This window comes from Staurois parvus, unplaced genomic scaffold, assembly GCF_062004578.1.
Source record: "Staurois parvus isolate SC_StPar_1 unplaced genomic scaffold, SC_StPar_1.0 ptg000025l, whole genome shotgun sequence".
NCBI lineage: Eukaryota > Metazoa > Chordata > Amphibia > Anura > Ranidae > Staurois > Staurois parvus.
Genome location: NW_028317821.1, coordinates 13,492,641 through 13,517,595, shown reverse-complemented (window position 1 = coordinate 13,517,595; position 24,955 = coordinate 13,492,641). Strand labels below are relative to the sequence as shown.

Here is a 24,955-nt window from a genome sequence, read left to right as displayed (position 1 = left end):
CGTTGAAAAAGGACTGCCCCAACTGCGTTTTCTGATGCATCTACTTCTAGGATGTAAGGTAGAGTAGAATCCGGATGGCTCAGGACAGGAGCAATTGTAAATAGTTTCTTCAGAGTTTTGAAAGCAGCCTATGCTTCAGACGTCCAGTGGAAATGGACACCTTGCTTGGTGAGTTGTGTGATGGGCGTGATGAGAGCTGAAAAGTTCTTAGGGAACTTGCGTTAAAAGTTAGCGAATCCCAAAAAATCGGTGGATTCCTTTTTTATCTGTGGGGATTGGCTAATCCAGGATTGCTGAAACTTTCTGCGGATCCATTTTAATCCTGACTGTGGAAATGATCAAGCCAAGAAACTGAATACTCTGTTGTTCAAAGTCACATTTTTCAGCCTTGGCATATAGTACGTGCTGACGAAGTCGTCCCAGAACACTTTTAACATGCCACTGATGTGTCTCCAAGGATAAAGAAAATATCAGAATGTCATCCAGATAGACTATGATAAAGATATCTAGAAAGTCTCTAAAAATATCAGTGATAACATGCTGAAAGGTATCTGGCGCGTTGCACAATCCAAAAGGGCATGATCAAATACTCAAAGTGGCCAAATCGGGTGTGAAAGGCAGTTTTCCGCTCATCCCCGTCCTGGATACGGACCAAATTATAGACCACTCTTAAGTCCAGTTTTGTGAAGATAACTGCAGATTTGAGTCTTTTAAAAAGTTCGGGAACCAGGGGAAGGGGGTAACAATTTTTTATTGTAGCTTTATTCAGGTCACGATAATCCACACATGGCCGAAGGGAATGATATTTCTTTTCCACAAAAAAATATTCCTGCCCGAGCTGGAGATATAGAAGGACGAATGAATCCCTTTTGGAGGTTCTCATCAATATAATCATTTAAGGTCCCTAATTCCTGTTCAGACAAGGGAAAGATACGTCCAAAGGGAATCTCGACTCCAGGAAATAGTTTGATGGGGCAGTTGTAAGGTCTGTGTGGGGGAAGGGAATCTGCCCTCCATTTACTGAAGACGTACCCATGGTAGGTCTGTGGGACTGCTTGGGCAAGTTTAACATCTGAGTCCATGCATAGTAACATGGTGGATGACAGAGAAGATACTGGTAGACAATGTTTCTGGCAATAGGAAGATAGGAACTGAATTCCTCCAGACTTCCAGTCGATTAGTGGGTTATGGGACTGTAACCTTGGTAGGCCCAAAATGACAGGAAATAAGGGTGAAGCAATTGTGTCTAAGTGCAGCAGCTCTGGATGGTGGGTGGATGTAGTAGTCAGGAGAGGTGGAGTCTCTTTAGTTACAAGTCCTGATTTAATACAAGACCCATCAGCCAAAAATACATTAAGCCCTTGTTCTTTGAGTTGCAATGAAATGTGTTGCTGAGCTGCGAAGGACATATCAATGAAGCAGCTACAAGCCCTGGAATCACAAAACACGGTCACCGACACGACTCTTCCAGAAAGCTGGAAGGAGATAGGGATAGCCATATGAATGGGGCTGGCGGACAATGGTGACTGGTTAGCTGAAGAGAGAAAGAGACACTTACGCAGCTTGGTTGGGCAGGAATGACAGGAATACGATAGCAAAAGTGATACAAATATTTAACAAAGACGGAACTGCAACCGTCTCACAGAGACGTCCAGGCCATCTCCGGAAGTTAACACCTCGACAGGAGCGTCTTCTGATAAGAAAGGTTGAAGAAAATCGCCATGCAAGTTCACTGCAGTTAGCTAAAGATGTAGAAAGCCAAGCTGGGGTGATTGTTTCCCATGACACAATATGGCGTACACTGCAGAAGAATGGCATGTATGGGTGTTGTCCACGAAGGAAGACTCTCCTAAAGCCCATGCACAAAAAAGCCCGCCTACAATTTGCCAGGGCCAATACTGAAAAAGAAGATGACTACTGGGACTCTGTACTCTAGAATTATGAGAGCAAGATAAATGTTTTTTGAACTGATGGCTTAAAAAAAAATTGTATGGCATTGTAAAGGCGAGGAGTACAAAGAAAAATGCATGGTGCCTACAGTGAAACACGGCGGTGGCAGTGTCCTTCTGTGGGGCTGCATGAGTGTTGCTGGTTTCGGAGAGCTGCATTTCATTGATGGTATCATGAATGCACAGATGTACTGCTCTATATTGAAAGAGAAGATGCTACCATCACTCAGTGCCCTTGGTCGTCGTGCACTTTTCCAACATGACAATGATCCAAAACACACATCTAAGGCCACTGTTGCATTTCTGAAGAAGAACAGGGGGAAAGTGATTCAGTATGTCTCCTGATCTGAACCCAGTCAAACACCTATGGGGAATTCTGAAGAGACAAGTTGAGCATCACTCTCCATCCAGCATCCAGGCTCTAAGGCTCCATGTACATGAGACACTTCTGAACGATGCAAACTGACTGCTGGAAAACGTACGTTAAAAAAAGTCTGTTTAGCTGCATTTGCATACCGCGTTTATGAGCGTTTGCGTTTAGAAGCGTTTTTTAAAGATAACCTCAGGAGACCTTCCAAAATGCCCAGAATGCACTGAAAAACAGTAAAAAATTAACTATTTCAGACATTTTGAAAGAAAGAGAGAACAGAAGCAGAGAGAGCAGTATTTGTTGAAATTAGCTGTCTTTTTTGTTTTGTGGTGTTTGGATGTAATCCAGTTCATTTCTGTGCAAACATTATTGCAGCAGTGTTTAACATATTTTCTTTCATGCGAAACCTCAAAGTATGGTGTACCAGGTCCATTTGAGTACCAGGAAAATGCTTTGCACGCATTTTTCATGATGTAAAAAGGCTCTGGACAGCATCTGGAAATGGAAGAGTTAAAAAAAGTTCTAAACGCAAACGCTTATAAACGCATTTAGTCGCGTTTACACCCTTTAACAAGCATTTTGAGTTTGAAACACTGATAAAATCGACGCAATTTTGGTGCGTTCAAAAAAAGACTGTAAACTCAATTGCCTGTAAACGACTGTAAACGACATAGTGTACATGGACACATAGGAAAACATTGGGGAGAGTTTAGGGGCTGCGGAAAAAAAACACAGAAAAGCTCCTGACCGTGAGTTTATCAGCTGCATTGTACATGGAGCCTAAAAGAGGTTGTTCTTAAAGAATGAAAAAAGGTTGATGTTGCAATATATCGCCAACTTGTTCATTCCATGCCTAGAAGACTTGGTGCTGCCCTTACAAATCATGAAGGTCATAAAAATGCTAGATGGAGTAGTTTTTGTTGTGGGGTGTATTCATTTTTGCATCAACTAATTTGAGTAAAACTGAAGATTTTGTAATCTAAGTTATATTATTAACCTTATATATAAGTTCCCTCAATATAATAGATAATAGTTTGTTTGGTTCAACCCTCACTACTAGATGTGTCTGCTGTGCGAGCTGTGCAATCTGTATGTAGCCTCAACTATTTTTAAGCTTCAACAATTTTTTTTAAAAAGTCAGCAGCTACAGTATATTTACCTGCTCACTTTTAAAAAAGAAAAAAACAAAGTGAAGTTCCTCTAAGTATTGACAAAGTTATTGCCAAATAAACATGTCCATAGTATTAGGCCTTATGCACACAGCATGTTAAAAAAAAAAAGGTCTCCTAGAAGCCTCCTCCTGGTAGCAGTATTTTTACAGAAAAAAACGCCTGACGCTTGTAAACGTATGTAACGCTTTGACAAGCTAGGCAGGTTTACAAGCATCAAACAGTTGGGTGTTAATTCATTTAATTTATTCTGGCCATTGAAATGAATAAACACTCAAGCGCTAACGTGTTTAGGCGTGTTTAGACGCGTCAAGCATTTTTCCGCCAAAATGCTGCTGCTCCTGGACGCACTGGCCTTGGGTTTTTTCAGTGCCTGTAGACACTCCTGCCACTAAAAGCTCCTAAAGTTCTACAGTATGTGTGCATGGACACATAGGATAACATGGAGGGCAGTTTACAAGCAGTAAAAAAAAAAAAACTGACACCCCTAAAAGTGGCTGCAAAAATGCCCTGTGTGCATGAAGCCTAAATATAAAAATTGCATTAGTTCATAGGGGGTATGCAGGTGTGAGAGGGGAAGTGGGTTAATAATTGCATTAAATAACAAACACATTTTTACAAAGCCATATTTCTGCCTACATTTTTCTTTTTTTCTCTTCTCACAATATTGGTAGCTATGGCTTGTTAAAAAAAAGCACTGCATTGAACTTGTGCCTTTCTACTATCCAAGCCTGTGTACTTCCATAAATTCCGTTCCATTTTCACCTGTCTATATCCATCTGATGCAAGTTGGTCTTTCCTAAATTAAGAAAGCATGACAATTTAACAGCTTTGGGGGGAACATGAGAACAGCCTAGAGATGCATCCAAGAATAGAGATATCAACAGGCTCACTAAGCAACACTACAAACACAAAAACGTCATGTTATGGAGGAGGAATGATCGCCATGTTGGATTTTATAAGGACTTTAATTAATGGCAGTACATTGGAGAATGATATGGTTTGATGCACAAAAATGTAATTACTAAAACAAATCAATCAAAGCTCAACTTCAGCACTTTTAGGGGAATATTTATCAGGCAAATTAACAACAAAAAGTAGGCAGTAATTAGGCTGCCTCACATTGCGCAAGGTCTTTGTAGCAGTTTTAGGGCACATTCACACCAGGTGTAGTGGGACTGCGTTGGGCAAAATGTCTTGTCTCCTACTGGGTGGTGTGTACTGAAAAAAATACAGCAATCCACACTTTTTTTTTTTTTTTAAGTACAGTTCAGTGCAAGGCAATCCACTGCCTCTTCCTGCACGGTGGCCAATAGAACTTAACACTGCGTGATAATTCAATAAAGTTTATTTTAAAAAATGTGATTTGTGTGATTTGCCGTGATCAGTGCTGCTGCCATCCCGCCGCACAGCAGCTGCTGCATTGTAAGCTTGGGTTCACACTGATGTAGTGCGGAATTTGCAGCAGTTTCTGTGCGAATTGTGCGCCGCATCATATTTGCACCCCATTCATGCGAACCACTGCGGGTGTGTATGTTAAGATAACAACACCCTGAAATCGAGTAGCAAAACACGGCGCAATGTGTAAAATCGGATCGCATGGGTATGAAAACCCATGCGATCTGATTCTAGTGCGGACAAAAAAAAGGGTCCTGCACCATTTTGATGCGGAAGTGGGAAGATTTCAGCAATATAAAATGTATGGCTCAAATCACACTGCACGGAATTTGCATGTGATCTGCACAGGAATGCGGTGTGTGGTTCCTGTGCGAATCACATGCGATATGCCGCACCGCAGAAGTATGGACCCAGGCTCATGCAGTGACTGGTTTGAACGTACCCTTACAGTGTATTTGTGACCCCTGCAATTCTGGGTAACCACTGAGAGAGCTTTGCAAAGTTCTGAGACAGATTTAGTACGGAAGATAAAATAAAAACAAAGAATAAAACCTGCACCTGATCACTTTTCAGTTGTGCGTCTGTCTACAGTGAAACATTATTTTATCTTCCAAGAGATAGACAAACGAAACCAGCTCTCCCATCTTCATGCAAACCAAGGAATTGCCGCATGCCAATCAAAGAGGTGCTGCCCTTCTGAGATCGGGAAATCTGACCACTGGTAAATAAAAACAAACAAGGGCGCACTCTCATCATGCATTACCGTGGTACACCACGTAATTTACTGAATTTATTGTAATTTACAGTCACAAAACAACTGTGTCTAATGATGCGGTTAAGCTGACGCGTTTCGGGAGCTGAACCCCCTTCCTCAGAGCTCAGGGGTTCAGCTCCGTAAAAGCGTCAGCTTATCCGCATCATTAGACACAGTTGTTTTGTGACTGTCCTTGTGGATCACCTACAGTGGGGATCGAAAGTTTGGGCACCCCAGCTAAAAATTTGTATTAATGTGCATAAAGAAGCCAAAGAAAAGATGGAAAAATCTCCAAAAGGCATCAAATTACAGATTAGACATTCTTATAATATGTCAACAAAAGTTAGATTTTATTTCCATCATTTACACTTTCAAAATAACAGAAAACAAAAAAATGGCGTCTGCAAAAGTTTGGGCACCCTTCAGAATTTATAGCATGCACTGCCCCCTCTGCAAAGCTGAGACCTGCCAGTGTCATGGAATGTTCTCAGTCATCGTCTGGGAAGACCAGGTTATGTCAATCTCAAAGGTTTTAAATGCCCAGACTCATCTGACCTTGCCCCAACAATCAGCACCATGGGTTCTTCTAAGCAGTTGTCTAGAAAACTAAAACTGAAAATAGCTGACGCTCACAAAGCTGGAGAAGGCTATAAGAAGATAGCAAAGCGTTTTCAGATGTCAATATCCTCTGTTCGGAATGTAATTAAGAAATGGCAGTCATCAGGAACAGTGGAAGTTAAAGCAAGATCTGGAAGACCAAGAAAAATATCAGACAGAACAGCTCGCAGGATTATGAGAAAAACAATTCAAAACCCACGTTTGACTGCACGATCCCTCCAGAAAGATCTGGCAGACACTGGAGTTGTGGTACACTATTCCACTATAAAGAGATACTTGTACAAATATGGTCTTCATGGAAGAGTCATCAGAAGAAAACCTCTTCTACGTCCTCACCACAAAAATCATCGTTTGAACTTTGCAAATGAACATATAGACAAGCCTGATGCATTTTGGAAACAAGTTCTGTGGACCGATGAGGTTAAAATTGAACTTTTTGGCCGGAATGAGCAAAGGTACGTTTGGAGAAGAAGGGGCACAGAATTTAATGAAAAGAACCTCTGTCCAACTGTTAAGCATGGGGTTGGATCAATCATGCTTTGGGGTTGTGTTGCAGCCAGTGGCACAGGGAACATCTCACGAGTAGAAGGAAAAATGGATTCAATAAAATTTCAGCAAATTTTGGATGGTAACTTGATGCCATCTGTGAAAAAGCTGAAGTTAAAGAGAGGATGACTTCTACAAATAGATAATGATCCTAAACACACCTCGAAATCCACGGGGGATTACATCAAGAGGTGTAAACTGAAGGTTTTGCCATGGCCTTCACAATCTCCTGACCTCAACATAATTGAAAATCTATGGATAGACCTTAAAAGAGCAGTGCGTGACAGACAGCCCAGAAATCTCAAAGAACTGGAAGACTTTTGTAAGGATGAATGGGCAAAGATACCTCAAACAAAAATTGAAAGACTCTTGGCTGGCTACAAAAAGTGTTTACAAGCTGTGATACTTGCCAAGGGGGGCAGTACAAGATATTAACTCTGCAGGGTGCCCAAACTTTTGCAGACGCCATTTTTTTGTTTACGGTTATTTTGAAAGTGTAAATGATGGAAATAAAATCTAACTTTTGTTGACATATTATAAGAATGTCTAATCTGTAATTTGATGCCTTTTGGAGATTTTTCCATCTTTCCTTGGCTTCTTTATGCACATTAATACAAATTTTTAGCTGGGGTGCCCAAACTTTCGATCCCCACTGTATACTGCCTATAATCATGTTGGTTTGTGAGTATATATCCTTTTTATTCAATAAATTACGTGGTGTACCACGGTAATGCATGATGAGAGTGCGCCCTTGTTTGTTTTTATTTACCAGTGGTCAGATTTCCCGATCTCAGAAGGGCAGCACCTCTTCGATTGGCATTTTGGCAATTCCTTGGTTTGCATGAAGATTGGAGCGCTGGTTTCGTTTGTCTATCTCTTGGAAGATAAAATAATGTTTCACACTAAACGGACGCACAACAGAGAAGTGATCAGGTGCAGGTTTTATTCTTTTGCAAGGGTACTTTAGAAAGTCTCAAACTCAGGTGGTAAGAAAAACAAATACCTATATACAAGTGATACGGCATAAATGGTTTTCTTTCTACTTCTCTAGTGGTAGCAGGGAAAAAGCTTGGGATCCCCAGAAGAGAGTCTCTTAAAAATGAAAGGTTACCTTTCCTTCTGTAATCAACTTATAAATATAAAATTACCACTCATCATAAATTCTCCTGGTATATATATATATAAATCTATTACAGGTATTCATAAAGCACTGTGAATTTGAATTGACAATGCACTTTACGCACTGTACATTCACATTAGTCCCTGCCTTCAAGGAGCTTACAATCTAATATTCCTATCTCACGTACACACAGACTAAGGCTGGCCATACACTACACAATTTTCTAACAATTTTCTGTCCAATTTCTGCCCAATTTCCTTTAGATTTACCTTCAACTATGTAGTGCAAGGGCCTGCCTAACTGGATACAATTGAAAGTGTTGTTTAGGTTTGACCCTATATTATAGGTTTTTTGGTAAATCTAAAGCAAAATTCTCAAGAAAATTGTATAATATATGGCTGGCCATACATTATACAATTTTCTTGAGAATTTTGCTTTAGATTTATCAAAAACCATATATTATGAGGTCCAACTTAAACAACACTTTCAAATGTATCCAATTAGGCAGGCCTTTGCACTACATAAGTGAAGGTAAATCTAAAGGAAACTGGACATAAAATTGTAAGAAAATTGTATAGTGTATGGCCAGCCTATGGTCAATTCAGACAGGGGCCAACTAGCCTTCCAGCATGTATTTGGAGTGGGGGAGGAAACCAGAGTATCTGGAGAAAACTCATGCTAGCACAGGAAGAATATCCAAACTCCATGCAGATCTTGTTTAAGCTGGGATTCAAACCAAGCAGCCTAGTGCTGCAAGGCAGGAGTGCTAACCATTAAAGTTGGCCATACACTATGCAATTAGAGTGTACAATCTCCTTTAGATTTACCAAAGTTACAGGGTGCGTTTACCTTTACCAATGAACAGCCTATGCCGATAAGGGGTGTCTGTAGATATAAACAAACTGTGCAGATCTCACTGAAGTTGAATAATGTCCTTGCATTAGACGTAGGTCATTTATGCACTTCATGTAGACTAACTGGAACACTACTAGGACATTGCTAGGATGTTGCTAGGTGAGGCCTAGTCATTACTGCTCACATGCTTCATCACAGGAGCAAGCTTGCAAATGCTGAGCTCAGAGCTACTGCATCATGGTAGAGAAAGAACATGTGAGGGGGTTTGAGTCAGAGAAAAAGCTCACTGTGATGAAGGTCAGCAGTAATGACTAGCCTCACTAAGGCTCAGTTCACACTAGCTTTGTCAGCAGGTGTCAGACAGGCGTTTGGGAAGCGTTTTTAACGCTTCTCAAAGGCCTATGAAAATTCTGCACATGGCAGCACACAGTGCTGTTCACACTGAAGCGTTGGCGTTGTGGCAAAACTGACACCTCTTGTAGAGTCAGGAGGAGTTGAAGCCTCCCATTCAAGTCTAGCAGGCCTGGCAGGCAGTTGCGAGGCGGTTGTGGAGCGTTAATACCATTTAACATCATTATAGGCATTTGTGGTGCGGTTTTAACACTTGGCAAATGCCTATCAATCGCCTCAAAACTGCACATGGGGCGTTTGGGGAGTGTTAAAAACGCTTCCCAAACGCCTGTCAAATGCTATAGGGACATTTGGCAAGAGTTAGAAATAAAGTCAAGTATGAACAAGCCCTTAGAAACATTCTGGGAGTTTTCTGCTCAGGATTTGAGAGGTGCGTAAATGGCACACCAATAGCAAGGGAATTATTCAACTTTAGTCAGAACTGCACAGTATGTTGTTATCTACAAATACCTCTTACCTGCAAAGGCATTTTTTTTCCTGGTGAACTAACCCTTTAACCGCCTCCCACCCGCCATATAAGGCAATGACAGGCGCAAGGCGGTTCTCTCGTTCTGGGAAGACATCATATGACGTCCTCCCATTCTAACCGTGCATGTACGGCTCCGGGAGCGCGCAGCACGGCGATTGGTGGTGTGCTGTGTCGCTCGGACACAACAGATCACCGATCAACAGAAAGAGCCGAAGATGTCGGCTCGGTCATGTGATCAACTGTGTCCAATCACAGCTGATCACATGTAAACAGGGAAATGCCGGTTATCGGCATTTCTCTCCTCACAAGCTGTCACGCTGACAGAGGAGAGGAGAGCCGGTAATCACCACTCCTCAGAGAGGACATCTACACTGATCAGTGATGATCAGTGTAGCCCCAGCAGTGCCACCTGTCAGTGTCCATCAGTGCCAGCTGTTAGTGCTCATCAATGCCACCTGCCAGTGCCCATCAGTGCCACATATCAGTACCTACCAGTGCACATCAATGCCACATATCAGTGCCCATCTGAGCTGCCTTTCAGTGTTACCTATCAGTGCCAGTCAGTGCCACCTATCAATGCCAGTCAGTGCTACAGATCAGTGCTGCCAATCAGTGCCAGTCAGTGCCGCATATCAGTGCCAGTCAGTGCCGCATATCAGTGCCCGTCAGTGCTGACTATCAGTGCCGCATAACAGTGCCAGTCAGTGCCGCCTACAAGTGCCGCCTATCAGTGCCATATATGAGTGCTGCCTTTCAGTGCCCATCAGTGATACCTGTCATTGCCCATCAGTGCCACCTACCAGTGCCTCCTCATCAGTGCCCATCAGTGCCACCTATTAGTCTCCATCAGTGCAGCCTATCAGTGCCCATCACTGCAGCCTCATTAGCGCACATCAGTGAAGGAGAAAAATCACTTATTTACAAAATTTTATAACAAAAACTAAGAAAAAACTTTATTTTTTCAAAATTTTCAGTGGTTTTTGGTTTGTTTAGCAAAAAAATAAAAAAACCCAGAGGTGAGTAAATACCACCAAAAGAAAGCTCTGTCGCAAAAAAATGATAAAAATTTCATATGGGTACAGTGTTGCATGACCGCGCAGTTGTCATTCAAAGTGCGAAAGAGCTAAAAGCTGGAAATTGGCCTGGGCAGGAAGGGGGTATAAGTGCCCTGTAGGTGAAAAGTTAAGTAATAAGGACACACCTAAACAATCCGTTCAATTTGTATCAAATCAGGCAGGCCCTTGCATGATGGTAAGTCCTCATGCACACTGGACGTTTTTACAGCGGCTGTTTTTGGATTTTGACGCATTTTTCTACAGCTAGTAAACCCCCCAGCATGTTATCCTATGTGTCTTTGCACACATAGATTGTAATCAATGTTTTTTGGCTGGAAAAAAAAACCCAGGACTAGGTTTCTAGAGGAGTTTTTTAGCTTTAAAACCGCTCTAACGGTGAAAAACGCACTAAAACGTTGCAAACTGGCATTTTTGGTGTTTTTTTGACCAAATAAATTTGGGGGTTGTTAAAAAAATGCTAAAAACACAAATGCCACTAAACGCAGCAAAACGCTGCTGAAGGATAATGCAAAAACGCTAACAAACTCATGACTCTACACAGCTAACATTACCAGTGTTATCAAAAGGTCCAGTGTGCATGAGGACTAAATGTAAAGGAGATTGTACAATCAGATTGTACAGTGTACTGTGTGCAGTATAAACAACGTAAACTAGTGTAGAGGTCACATTGATAATATACTCATATCCTGACTGTGGCATCTCATAAATATATTCATGTACTCAATATATATATTTAGGAATGTGCTACTTCCAGAACTGCATGTACACATAAATATGCAATAATGTTTAAATAGAAACATGTGAAAGCACACAAAGGTATTCTACCTGTTCTGAACATTCTAGACATGGTTAAAATTCATCCTTGGCTCATAAATCAGCCTTCACATTCGACAGCTCCTGTGCTATGATATCCACAAAGAGGATTGCAAGGCTGTATGACCCCTGTGCAATCCAGGACTTGGAATGATATTACTATGAGCTGCAAAGCCAATTAATCCCTGCAAATGAAAAATAAAGGAGGCCAGGCCAGCTTCATATGAATAAGGAGCGTACTCTAAGAATGTATCAACTTCTCTGCTACACGGTTTGTAATATTGTAACAATTTCACAGGTTTATGGAAATTGTTTATATACTGTAGGTCCTCCAGCTTTTCAATTGCCTCCGACAACTTCAAACGCAGCTGTACTGAAGACATAGTTTGCTCAAAATGCAACATATCATATAACATGGGAAGATCCTTTGGTCTCAAAGCCTCACCTTGATATTGGGTGGTAATATGGGGTCGTGTCAATTAAAACCCAACTCCAAGAAAATTGAAAATGATCCCTTGCGGAGGGGCTGCACCCACACTACAAGTGTTATTTGCTCGTTTAGTTTAGAGGAGAAGTACTTTAACTTATCTGATCCTCTGCTCCCCCGGCAGATGCTATGGACCCTGCATTGGTCTTAATGACATCAGGAACTCAGATCGCTGGAGGTAGCAGAGAAGGAGGATCAGGTAGGTAAATATACTTTATCAAGTCCCCTAGACCTAAATGAGCAATTAATCCTTGTGATGTGGGCATGACACCCAAGAGATAATCTTCAAATTTTCCCGAGTTAGACTTTAACCATTAGCCGCCCAGCCTATAGCCGTTTGGCGGCTGCAAAAATGCTCTAGCTTTCCGGGTGCACGCCATTTGGCGTCCTCCCGCATATGCGCAGTTCGCACGGTTGAAGAGCCGCGCAGCGGCGTGATCTGTCACCAGCCGTGTACCTCGGACATGGCCGATGACAGATCTGAGTACCGGCCCCCATTGCCAGTACCATGTGACCTGCTGTGACCAATCACAGCAGGTCACATGACAGTTGTATACAATGGATGGCTTCATTCATGCCATCCATTTTATACTAGTGCCTAGCTGTGAATGGTCACAGCAGGTCACATGCACATGCCATGTGATTAGCTGTGGCCAAACCACAGCAAAGCACAAAAAAAAACAAAAAAAACCTGAATGAATCGATTTCATTCAGGTAAATGCTTGCTTATAGCAAAGTAATTCTTTGCTATAAGCAAATTGTGTAAAAAAAAAAAAATACTGATCACTTCCCCAAAGTAGTACAATGTTACTATGGTAACATTGTACTACTTTGGTCATAGTAAAATATGAAAAACAAATCTTAAAAAAATAAAAAAAAGTAATAAAAAATTAAAAATAATAAAAAAATAAAAATAAAAAATATATATATATGTAATTTTTTTTCATACTGTCACCAGTCAGTGTCCCTGTTCACCGCCATGCCAGTTATATGATGACGCTGTACTGCACTGGTGACAGTATGTAAAAAAAAATAGTGAAAATAATTTTTTTAATTTTTTCATTTTCCGGAAAATTATGACAAATAAAATACAACTTCAAAAAACTCGCCATGCCTCTTATAAAGTACGTTGGACTGTCTACTCTGCAAAAAGGGGTCATTTGGGGGATATCTGTACTGTTCTGACATTCTTGGACCTCAAGAAATTAGATTGGCTGTCAGTACTTCAGGATTGATCAATATTCAGATCTATACCATAGTTTGTGAACTCTATAACTTTCCTACAAACTAAATAATACATCCTAATTTGGGTTATTTTCACCAAAGACATGTAGCAGAATACATCTCGGCCTAAATTTATGAAGAACAATTATTTATTTGTAAACTTTTATAACAGAAACAAAGAAAAACGTGTTTTTTTTCAAACTTTTTGGTCTTTTTTTGTTAATTTAGCAAAAAATAAAAACCCCAGCGGTGATTAAATACCACCAAAAGAAAGCTCTAGTTGTGTGAAGAAAATGATAACATTTTAGTTTGGGTACAATGTTGTATGACCGCGCAATTGTGATTCAAAGTGTGAGAGCGCTGAAACCTTAAAAATAGCCTGGGCAGGAGGTGTAAAATTGCCCAGTATTGAAATGGTTAAAGCGGGAGTAAACTGGAAAATTTAAAAAAAAAAAACTTAGCACATTATGGTAAACTTACCTTAAAAGGAAGCCCTCCAGTGGCACGCTGTCAATGATGACAGAGCTTTTATCATCACCCGCTCTTCCTTCCAAGTTTACAGGCTCTAGTGGTTTGAATGGCCGAGCCGCAATGATGTCACTCCAGCACATGCGAGCAAGAGTTACAGGTTACGGAACAAAGTTCTGCAGGTACAGTATGGGTACGCCATTCTTTCATAGTGCGTGCACCGATAACGTCACCAGCTGCTACACAAGTAAATATTTCCTAAATGGTGCAAGTTTAGGAGGTATTTACAGTACCTATAGGTAAGCCTTTTTAAAGGCTTACCTGTAAATAAATAGACTTACTACCACTTTAATGTGATATTGAAGTGATACTAAAGGCTTAAATTAAAAAAAAAAAATGATTATATTTACCTGCTCTGTGTAGTGGTTTCGCACAGAGCAGCCCAGACTCCTTTTCTCAGGTCCCCCGCTGACCCTCCTGGCCCCTCCCTTATGTCGGGTGCCCCCACAGCAAGCAGCTTGCTATGGGGACACCCGAGCAGGTGCATTCCCAAGCCACTGCTTTGTGTGTCCATTCACACACAAAACCGTAGCTCAGCCCTGCCCCCTCTCTTTTCTCATTAGCTCACTGGCTCTGATTGACAGTAGCAGTAACCAATGGCCCTTAAAACCACTTTAAAGTTTCTTTCTTTTTTCAGGTTATACTTACCTGCTCTGTGCAATAATAAGATTACATAATACTCTGCTGTGTTTTGCTATTAAGCATACAGCTCATGCTACAGTTCCTTGTTTAAATCAACATGTGTAAACACAATAATGTGATTATAAAGAGTCACTTTATACCGTTTTCCCCAACAATAAGACCTACCCCAAAAATAGGACCTTGTGCTATTTTTAGAATATCTAAAGTATAAGACCTACCCTGAAAATAAGACCTAGTTGTGATCAGGGCTTTTTTTCAGCCAGAACGTGGTGGAACGCCATTCTGCCACCTCCGGCACTGGCCCTGTGCATACCAATATCTACTGTCTCTTATAAACACAGAAGCGTGGCTTTTGTGTTTGCAAGTGACAGTTCGTCTTGCAAGTGACAGTCCCTCTTGTAAGTGACAGCACCATCCGCTCCCACAGAACCTCCCTACCTCTGTACTCACTGTGGGACAGGGAAGGAACAGATATCTGAGGGCGCAGTGTGCAATGTGTTTATGGGCAAGGCATCTCGTCCTGCAGCCTAATGCATGGAAGCCGATGCCCCAGGAGTGATCGCCAGCCAGTGGGGAAGAGGTGGAGCAGTGAGTAAGTGCACTTGGTGATAGGACCCGAAACGGGAGTTACTATGAAGAGGGTCCGGCTGCTGACAGCTGTGTTTTGCAAAGCTAGCTAAATATAAAGTATCTCCCAGAAGTGAGTACACTCCTCACATTTTTGTAAATATTTTATTCTATCTTTTCATGTGACAACACTGAAGAAATGACACTTTGCTACAATGTAAAGTAGTGAGTGTACAGCTTGTATAATAGTGTAAATTTGCTGTCCCCTCAAAATAACTCAACACACAGCCATTAATGTCTAACTGCTGGCAACAAAAGTAAGTGCACCCCTAAGTGACAATGTCCAAACTGGGCCCAATTAGCAATTTTCCCTCCCTGGTCTGGTGAAGGTGTGAATGGGGAGCAGGTGTGTTAAATTTGGTGTTATCGCTCTCACTCTCATACTGGTCACTGGAAGTTCACCATGGCACCTCATGGCAAAGAACTCTCAGAGGATCTCAAAAAATGAATTGTTGCTCAGGGGTGTGGAAATTTTTTTAAAAACTACTTGTCCAGGGACTAAATTGGGGCCCCAATTTACTTGTCCCTCATGACAATCCACGTGTCCAGATAAAAAGAAGAACAAATTTAACCAAAACCGTATTTAAATCGTAGGTGATTTTAGGACTGTCTGGGGCTTTTAAAACAAAAGAGGCTTTATGGCAACTTAAATGTGTAATATTTTTAACATTGCACTGTTTATCTTCTCCTCCCCTCCCTGCCTGTCTCCAGCACCACACCAGGGGACTACCAGGGAGGAGAGAGACCTTGCAGTGTGATGAACAATTGGCTGCTCATCCCTTTCGCTGATAGAGCCGTTTTTGCGTTTTCCCTGCCAGAGCCGTTTTTGTGTTTTTTTTCCACACGTTTAAAAAATCATTTTAGGCCTGAAGATTACATAAAACCCCCACACATTATATATGTTCTGAAAGCAGAGACCCTAGAGAATACAATAGCTGTAGTTCCAATTTTTAATGTGATATATTACCGCCAAATATCAGTAAAAAAATACAGGTAAGTTCATTTTAGGGCACAAAAAAGCAATAAATTGCCTTTTTTTTTGTAAGATATAAAAGATGAGGTTGCAGCGAGTAAATAGATATCCAACTTGTCAAATCTTAAATTTGTGCACGCTCATGAAATGGCAACAAACTTCAGTACCCTATATTTTCTATAGGTCAACACTCCTTATAGGTCACCAGTTTAGCATTGCGGAGGTCGTCTGGTGCTAGAATTATTGCTCTCGTTCTAGCGTGCGTGGTGATATGTAACATGTGTATCACAATTGACGGTTTCATGTGTAAACCCAGTGTCTGCTTTTACGTTTGTACGTGTGTATATGTGGGGGTGGGGGCCTCAATATTTTTTTTTGGGGGGGGGGGTGGTATGTGCTTGGGTGTAACATTCATTTTTGTTTTTCATCACATAGGAGGACAACGCCCCCTATGTGATGATTTTTGGTGACAGGTTCTCTTTGAGACATCTAAGGTCTAAAAGACCCTGGATGTCTCCCCTCTGCTCCACTGAATATAATGCGGTGCACATCCCGGGGATTGCATTACAATCTCTCAATGGGGACCCGGAAGTGACATCATAATGTCACTTCTGGGTCAGCACAAAGGGAGGGGAACGGACCTGTCCGCTCTTCTCCCTCCCCTCTAGCCGATGGTGAGCTGGACCCACAGATGGGCAAGCGGAGCCTGGGAGACCTCACAGCGGAGGAGCGGAGAGGCTGGCACTGTGTGGCAGCAACCGGCGGCAGCTTCCACCTGACAGGTGAGCCTTGCTGCTTGCTTGCAGCAGGGCTAAAGGTAGAAAGAAACTACCTGGCCGGCGCTCAGAACTACATGTCCCAGGCGTCAGGCGATAGGAATCCAACATCCCAGCAGTTTCACATTTAGGTTTAAAGGTAATTACTGTATTACTAAGGCTAGTTTCACACTGATCCTAGTAAAAATGCATATGCGATTTTACTGCAGCTTTGCTGCAGTTTTGCATTTTACAGGTGGTGACTCAAAAATGAACCAAAAATGCATTGTGGGTGCATTTTTATGCATTTTTGCCATGTTTCCATTGATTTGTTTTTTTTACCGCACCAAACCTGCACCAAAAATGCAGCAAGCAGGATTTGGAAAATCGGAACAGTGTGAAAAGTTCCATAGGAATGCGTGGTCACGCATTTTTCTTTCACATTTTTTAACGCAAAAGCAGAAGAAAAACAGATCAGTGTGAAAGGAGCCTAAAGCCAAAAAATGTTTTTTTAAATGTTGGAAAGGGTTAGAGCCTCTTTCCAGTTTTTATTGCTCTGTGTGTGGAATTAACCCCTTTTTATCCCAGTGAGTACTATTATCAAAACAGAAACTGGTGGAATATTCAAGGCTTGTTCCAAGCCGTATAAACCATGTGTGCACTGGTACTCAATGTGTAGATGAAGTGAGGGATGTTGTGAAGCATTTTTACAACACATTGCACTGTTTCCTCTCTTTTAATTTTTTTGAAGGGTCATAAAATGACGTTTCATTCAAGCCTATACACCACAGCACATTGCAATACAGTGGCATGCAGTTTGATAAGCTGCTTTGTATAAAAATGCAGACATGCTGACTAACTAAGCAGAACACCTCTACACAGCATTTTAATGTGAACATGGTACAAGTGTTTTCTATGTTTGAAGTCTGTGTAGATCTACGCAGATGTACAATCTCAACACACACATTCCTGCATTGAATAATGGCTGTGCCTGATCAAGGGGTCCTGCGAGACTCCGAAACGTTGCTTTGTTGTAACTATGTGATCGTTCATTAAAGCTTTTGGACCCATATTGGTGATCCTCTGTGTGCTGGTGACATTCTCCCTTGCTGATCTATGCAGATTATCGCATAGATCAGCAAGGGAGAATGAGCCCCAACCATTGTAACTGAAACAGGAATGGGAGCACCTGAACCCAGTTTTAAACTCTGTAGATGCCCCTAGGCAGTCAAAATCTTGACCCCCCCCCTCGCAGGTTTCTTCAGTTTTCTTATGCGCATGCTCTAGTGGGGTAACATTGAACTAAGTAGCGTGCACGTTGGCTGCTAGATGGAGATGACCATCACTACTATATGTTACACATATGTTGATTGTGCCGTTTTTTACAAACTGACAACTGAAAGAAGATGAGCTTTTAAAGCAGAACTAAACCCATCCATTTAACAGTTTAAAAAAAACAGTTGCATTCAAAGGCATGCCATGAATGACAACTATTACAGTTGCTTGTGCTTTCAACCAAACTGCTAAACCATCAAATGGCTGGACTCATAACTGATCACATGTGCAGCACCATGGCCGTTGAAGATAAAACAGAGGCTAATATGGCAGCTTCCTTGGCTGAAAATGATACAGTGAAGGAAATAAGTATTTGATCCCCTGCTGATTGAACTTTCAGCTCCCTCCACAGATTTTCAATTGGATTAAGGTCTGGAGACTGGCTAGGCCACTCCAGGACCTTAATGTGCTTCTTCTTGAGCCACTCCTTTGTTGCATTGGCCGTGTGTTTTGGGTCACTGTCATGATGGAACATCCATCCATGACCCATTTTCAATGTCCTGGCTGTGGGAAGAAGGTTCTCACCCAAGATTTGACGGTACATTGCCCTGTCCATCGTCCCTTTGATGCAGGGCAGTTGTCCTGTTCCCTTAGCAAAAAAACACCCCCAAAGCAGAATGTTTCCACCACCATGTTTGATAGTAGGGATGGAGTTCTTGGGGTCATAGGCAGCATTCCTCCTCCTCCACACACGGCGCGTTGAGTTGATGCCAAAGAGCTTGATTTTGCTCTCATCTGACGACAACACTTTCAACCAGTCCTCCTCTGCATCATTCAGATGTTCAGTGGCAAACTCCAGACAGGCCTAGACATGTGTTTTCTTGAGCAGAGGGACCTTGCGGGCACTGCAGGATTTCAATCCTTGTCGCCGTAGTGTGTTACCAATTGTTTTCTTGGTGACTGTGGTCCCAGCTGCCTGGAGATCATTGACAAGATCCTCACGTGTTGTTCTGGGATGATTCCTCACTGTTATCATGATTGACACTCCACGAAGTGAGATCTTGCATAGTGCACCAGACCTAGGGGGACTGACAGTTGTTTTGTGTTTCTTCCATTTGCTAATGATTGCACCAACTGTTGTCACCTTCTCACCAATCTTCTTAGCGATAGTTTGGTAGCCCAGTCCAGCATTGTCTAGGTCTACAATCTTCTCCCTGACATCCTTGGACAGCTCTTTGGTCTTTGCCATGGTGGAGAGTTTGGAATCTGATTGTTTGATTACTCCTGTGGACATGCGTCTTTTATACAGGTAACAAAATGAGATTAGCAGCACTCCCTTTAAGAGACTGCTTCTAATATCAGCTTGTTGAATGTATGAAAGACACCTGGTTGCCAGAAATCCTGCTGAATGATAGGGGATCAAATACTTATTTCCCTCACGAACATGCAAATCAGTGCATAATTTGTTAGACATGCATTTCTTTTGAATTTTTTGCTGCTATTCTGTCTTTGTGTTACAATACACCTACCACTCAATTTTTAGACTGATCATTTCTTTGTGAGTGGGCAAACATTCAAAATTAGCAGGGTATCAAATACATATTTCCTTCACTGTATGTGGGTTTAGTTCCACTTTAAGAAACAAACTGTATTGTGAACCTGTCTATGGTTTGTGTACGTTAAAGTTGTTAAAGTGGAAGTAAACCCATCAATGTAAGGCCTTGTTCACACCATATGTGCAGAAAAAACTGATGGAAACTGACACGCAGATTTCACTTGCAGAGACATCAGATTACATCAGTTTTCATGCGTGCTTCAATGAGTTTTATACACATTGCAGATTCCCACACAGAAAAAATCTGCAGGCAATACAGTGTTGTAGTGTGAACAGGGCACATACGGAACAAGCAATTTCATTGTGACCTTGCAGAATGTGTGCAGAAAAACTGATGGCTCTGCACCATGGTGTGAATGAGCTCTAACAGTTTAAAAAAAAACTAGTCATGCAGGGAATGCTGTCACATTTGCTCTCAACCAGTCAAACCATCATGTGCAGCATCATAGCAATTGAAGATCAACAGAGGCCAAGATGGCAGCTTCCTTGGCATGTAAAGTGTGTGTTTCTTTGAGTTGATTCATTTTTTCTGTCTTTTGTAAGCAAGTTAAAATAACTTCATTGTAATTTTCTTTCACTCAATATTATTTTGACATTGTCTTTGGCCCCTAAATGACGTGGGGCCCATAGACTTGTGCAGGGGCGTAACTTGAAGCTTTTGGGCCCAGATACAAAAGTTGACCTGGGGCCCCCCCACTACCATTCGCTGCCCCCACTGCGCACCAAGATAGTCGAAATTGCTGCCAGCTGCACATGCACACAAGGTGGGGGCAGGCAGGTCACACTCTGAGCTATTGAATAAAAGTGGAGGGCCTTCTGACTTCCAGATTCACATACAAGCCCACCGCTTTCACCCAGCAGATCAGAATGTGGCCGCCTGCCCCCACCTTGTGTGCACGTACATGGCTGACCAGGGCGGGAAGGAGCTGTACGGGACTGGACAGGATGGCTGGGCAGAGATTGTGCTGCTGGAGGAAAGGGATTGTATAGATTTATACTCTGTAAAGGTATAACTGGAAAGGGAGGGGGGTTAAAGTGTCACTGACCACCAACGATGATGCAATTTTTTCTTTTTATAGGTGTGGGGGGGGATTTCAAGTTTTCTAAAACACATTTATTCGGAGTTTATAGTGAATATACTCCACCAGTCACTGACATATCCAAACAGATGATTGGAGCACTGAGTTCACTCTGTTCTGCACAGTCAAAACACTACATCCTGTAGACCAAGCGACACGTAGAGCAGGACGGACAACTGCGCCCTCAGACCAACCCAATTCATGCACCTTCATACCTCAAATTACCCCAATTTCTGCACCATCACACCTCATATCACCCTAATTGTAAGGGCACATATGCAAACTGTTGTAATTCCTACATCGTTCACCTGATTTGATGTAAATACCCTCAAATTAAAGCTGACAGTCTGCAGTTAAAGCACATCTTGTTCGTTTCATTTCAAATCCATTGTGGTGGTGTATAGAGCCAAAAATGTTAGAATTGTGTCGATGTCCCAATATTTATGGACCTGACTGTATGTCGGGTGCATGGCCAGTGCAGATTCAGTGCGGTTTTAAAAAGAGTCATGTCTGATTTCTGAGCAGTGGCTTCAGGTTCAGGTGTGGATTACAGGCTATTGACTTCTATGGGAACCGTTCCTAAGCCCCCACTCATATCAAAGCCGATTTGAAATCGTGCGACTTACAGTGAAGTCACGCGATTTCAAAATTTCAATTTCAGTTGCAATTTGCAAGACAACTGACACAGATGCAAACTGCACAAAAAGTAGTGCATGCGCTACTTTAGAAATCAGTGTGGATCCAGCCGATATGACCGTTGTAATAGTGGACAAAAGGGTGCGACTTGGCATATGATTTGCAAGTCACCTGGCATGCAAACTGCACCCAATGTGACCGGGGCGTTAACGGTATATGTGTTAACTGGTCTTCAGCTCCCCCCCGTGTCCTGCTTGTTCCTGTATGATTCCTCCGTTACCAACCCTGCTTGTTCCTGACCCGACTTCGATTACTCTCCTGATACCGGTTCCTGAGTTCAGCTCTGCTCCTGACCCTGGCTTTTCCTTCTGATTCTGTACCATGCTGCCTGACTGTTGATGACCCTGGCTATCCCATGACTCTGCTCCAGACTCTTGTCCTCACTACCTACCGTGCTCTGCTGCACGTCTGGCAATCCACAGAACCTGCTCTATTATTACGGTGTCCAAATCAGAGGATCATCCGCCTTCCAAGGTCATCATCTGCAAGAGCTGCAAGGAACAACCACTGACACTCTTGTCCCCCTGGTCCCTAGACTCCCTCTGTTCCAACATCAGCGGGGTCAGGGCTAGTGACACAAGTGAGGTTGACCTCGTCAATTCAGCCTCCCATCAGGTACGTGACAATGAGTTCAAAAAGGCATCAAGGCCCAGCGGGAGAGCTCATGGCTATAAACCCCAATTAGCCTGGCCCCCATATGTCTGCGAGGCTCTGCTTGGAAAAGGATCATAAAACCATAAACCAGTCCTTCGCTGAGCTTCAAAGACATTCCAGATAAGCCATAAAGCAGACATCACACTCAAAATCCACTTTCCCCTATGATTACATATCTTGGAATATGAAAGACTTACATAAAAAAACAGGCATATATTCAGACCGGTTACTTTAATACAAGTCGTCTGATATATTACACCCCCTAGCTGACACAAACAGGAGAGCAGAAAATTACTATATATCTCCTTAACCATCCCAGCAGGTATGCCATATTTCATATCTAGACGTTCAGTAGATGATTCTGCGCATTAATCTACCTGTGGATAGAATCAGGGGTGGACTGACAACTCATGGGGCCCCCGGGCAATAGGGAATCATAGGGCCCCTGTGTCCTTGCCCAAACTCAAAAAAGCCTATGAAAAAGTACCAGGGGCATCTCATGGGGTCCCCTACTTACCCCGGGCCCTCAGGCAGTGCCCGAGTTTCCAAATGGTCAGTCCGCCCCTGGATATAATGGTACATGCACCTAGGAAAAGTTATTGACCATAGTATAATTTGTGAGGGATTTGGTCATAGCCTGAGCTCCCCACCTACAACACCCCTCTCCAAATGAGGCAATTGGTTCTCTGCTCTAAGGAGACACCCTGCTGAGTTCCTAGAAAAAGGCTGTTATGCTTGGAGTTAAGCTAAGCTGAGTTGAGCTAAGTTTAGGATTCTCCCTTTTAACATCGGAACTAACTTTAGGAGATAAGGCACCCTTTTGGCTCGGGAAACTTGATCCGCTTAAACCAGGACTTTTGGAAAGTACTTTATCTCTCTAAATGCCTTTCTCTTATCTCTTTGCTGTGTTCACTCTGTATATATATATATATATATATATATATATATATATATATATATATATTGGCTACATCTTTTTCTGTAAATATTTTTATTGAACCCTTTTGACCTTTTAGTAATAAGTCTTACTTTCTGAAAGTGTTGAACTGTTTCTAAAGCTCTTTAATACAAACTAAGAATCTCTGCCTCTGAAGAGCGCTACTGTGTGTGTTTAAACCTCTATATACCCTGCCTGTGGTGACAGTGGTATACAGACGATTATTCAAACATCACAGTGTTATTGCTGATATTGCCGAGTTTCCTCTTTCTCTGTACAAAAAGGAGGTGGTGGCAGTGTGAAAGATTAATTATGTAATTAACCTGACCCAGTAACGATCGCTCCCAGGCTGCCGGTACACAGATTGTGGTCGATTAGCTGAAAAATCTTTGTGCAGGGTGCAGCTGGGCATGGCATTGTTACGCACGTGACAGTGCGGTTTTAGATTGGCTAGTCCTTCGGTCACGAGTTTGGTGAGAAGGGCTGGGGTCTGACGCCACGATCGTCACAGTGGGTGTCTCAGGTTTCCTTGGACTGCCATAATAAATGCGGAGGCATGCCTTCCCCTGCAGTAGATGGAAACTCTAGTGACAGGGAGGCAGCATGGGCCCCCCTGAGCATGGACGGGGTAGCCATTGTGACCCCTGATGCTACGCTCATGGACTGGTGCCTACTCTGCCTATTTGGTAATCCGTAGCTGCCGACTGGTCTTACTTTGGAAAGACTTCCTGTCCTGTCCCAGGATGTGAAGACAAATCTCTCCAAAAGGACACCGCAAACCAGGGGCGGACTGACCATTTGGAAACTCAGGCACTGCCCGAGGGCCCAGGGTCAGTAGGGGGCCCCATGAGATGCCCCTGGTACCTTTTTCATAGCCTTTTTTGAGTTTGGGCAAGGACACAGGGGCCCCATGATCCCCTATTGCCCGGGGGCCCCATGAGTCGTCAGTCTGCCCCTGCCGCAAACAAAACAAAGTAAACCCCCTGCATTTCCTAATGTATCTAAAAGACTCTTTGGCTTCAGATATCCATTAACATTACTCTAACACCATTAGTAGTTGTAGTGATCGGTAATAACATGGGGCTGCTAGTGGTTCCATGATGTGTTACCCCCTCCTGTGCTCCTCCTGCTGGGTGTCTCCCGCTGACGATCTCTGCAGTTTTCTCATAAAACCAAGCAGCTGTTTGATTTCATTTTCGAAGGTGGCGACCACCGGGTTCTTCTGGTCTACATTCCCATAAAACGTGGCCGGTAAGGGCTCCATATTGATCGCCTCTCCCCGTGCGCAGCGTGCACGGCGCTCAGGTGTACACTAAAGGCGCTGCTAGGGAACGGTCTCCATAGCAACCGCTACACTGCCAGCCGCAGAGCTGGGAGGCTGGGGAAGTGCAGTGGGCGCACGCGGCGGGTGACGTCACGCTGTGTAGTCCAACATCTAGGCCGTTTAATTGGAAAGTCAGAGTTCCATGTCTGGGATGCGGAGGTTATGTGAGGTGTACGATATGATTAACCGCTCCCTGTATCACAGTCCTTGTTCTTTTGTAATCAGCCATTGGAGGTGCTGCTGTGCATGGCAACCAATCAGATTTTAGCTTTAATTTTAACACTTGACTAAAGAAGCTGAAGCTAGAAGCAGACTGGTCACTGTATACAGCTGCTCCAGATTCTGTCTGCTTTAGTTTGATTAAATTCCCCATTCTGTATTTTATTATACACAAAATGTCCAGGTTATAGATTATTTTCTATTATTATTATACAGGATTTATATAAAGCCAATAGTTTGCGAATACTTTACAATATAAGGGAGACAGTAAAATTACAATACATTTCAGTACAGAAGGAACGTGAGGGCCCTGCTCGTGGAGCTTACAATCTAATTGTGTAGGACTGTATAGACCAGGGTTTCTCAAGCAGG

The 24,955-nt window shown here is 42.6% G+C and overlaps 1 protein-coding gene across 1 annotated transcript in view; it reads right to left on the bottom strand.

The window, feature by feature from the left end:
• CFAP54 (cilia and flagella associated protein 54) overlaps positions 1-24,358 on the bottom strand; it is a 527,562-nt gene extending 503,204 nt beyond the window's left edge. Inside the window, exon 1 of the mRNA XM_089651915.1 lies at positions 24,150-24,358. Coding sequence (XP_089508041.1) covers positions 24,150-24,304 — 155 coding nt within the window. The 5' untranslated portion in view covers positions 24,305-24,358. The remainder of the gene's footprint in view (positions 1-24,149) is intronic.
• Positions 24,359-24,955: the final 597 nt, after the last annotated feature.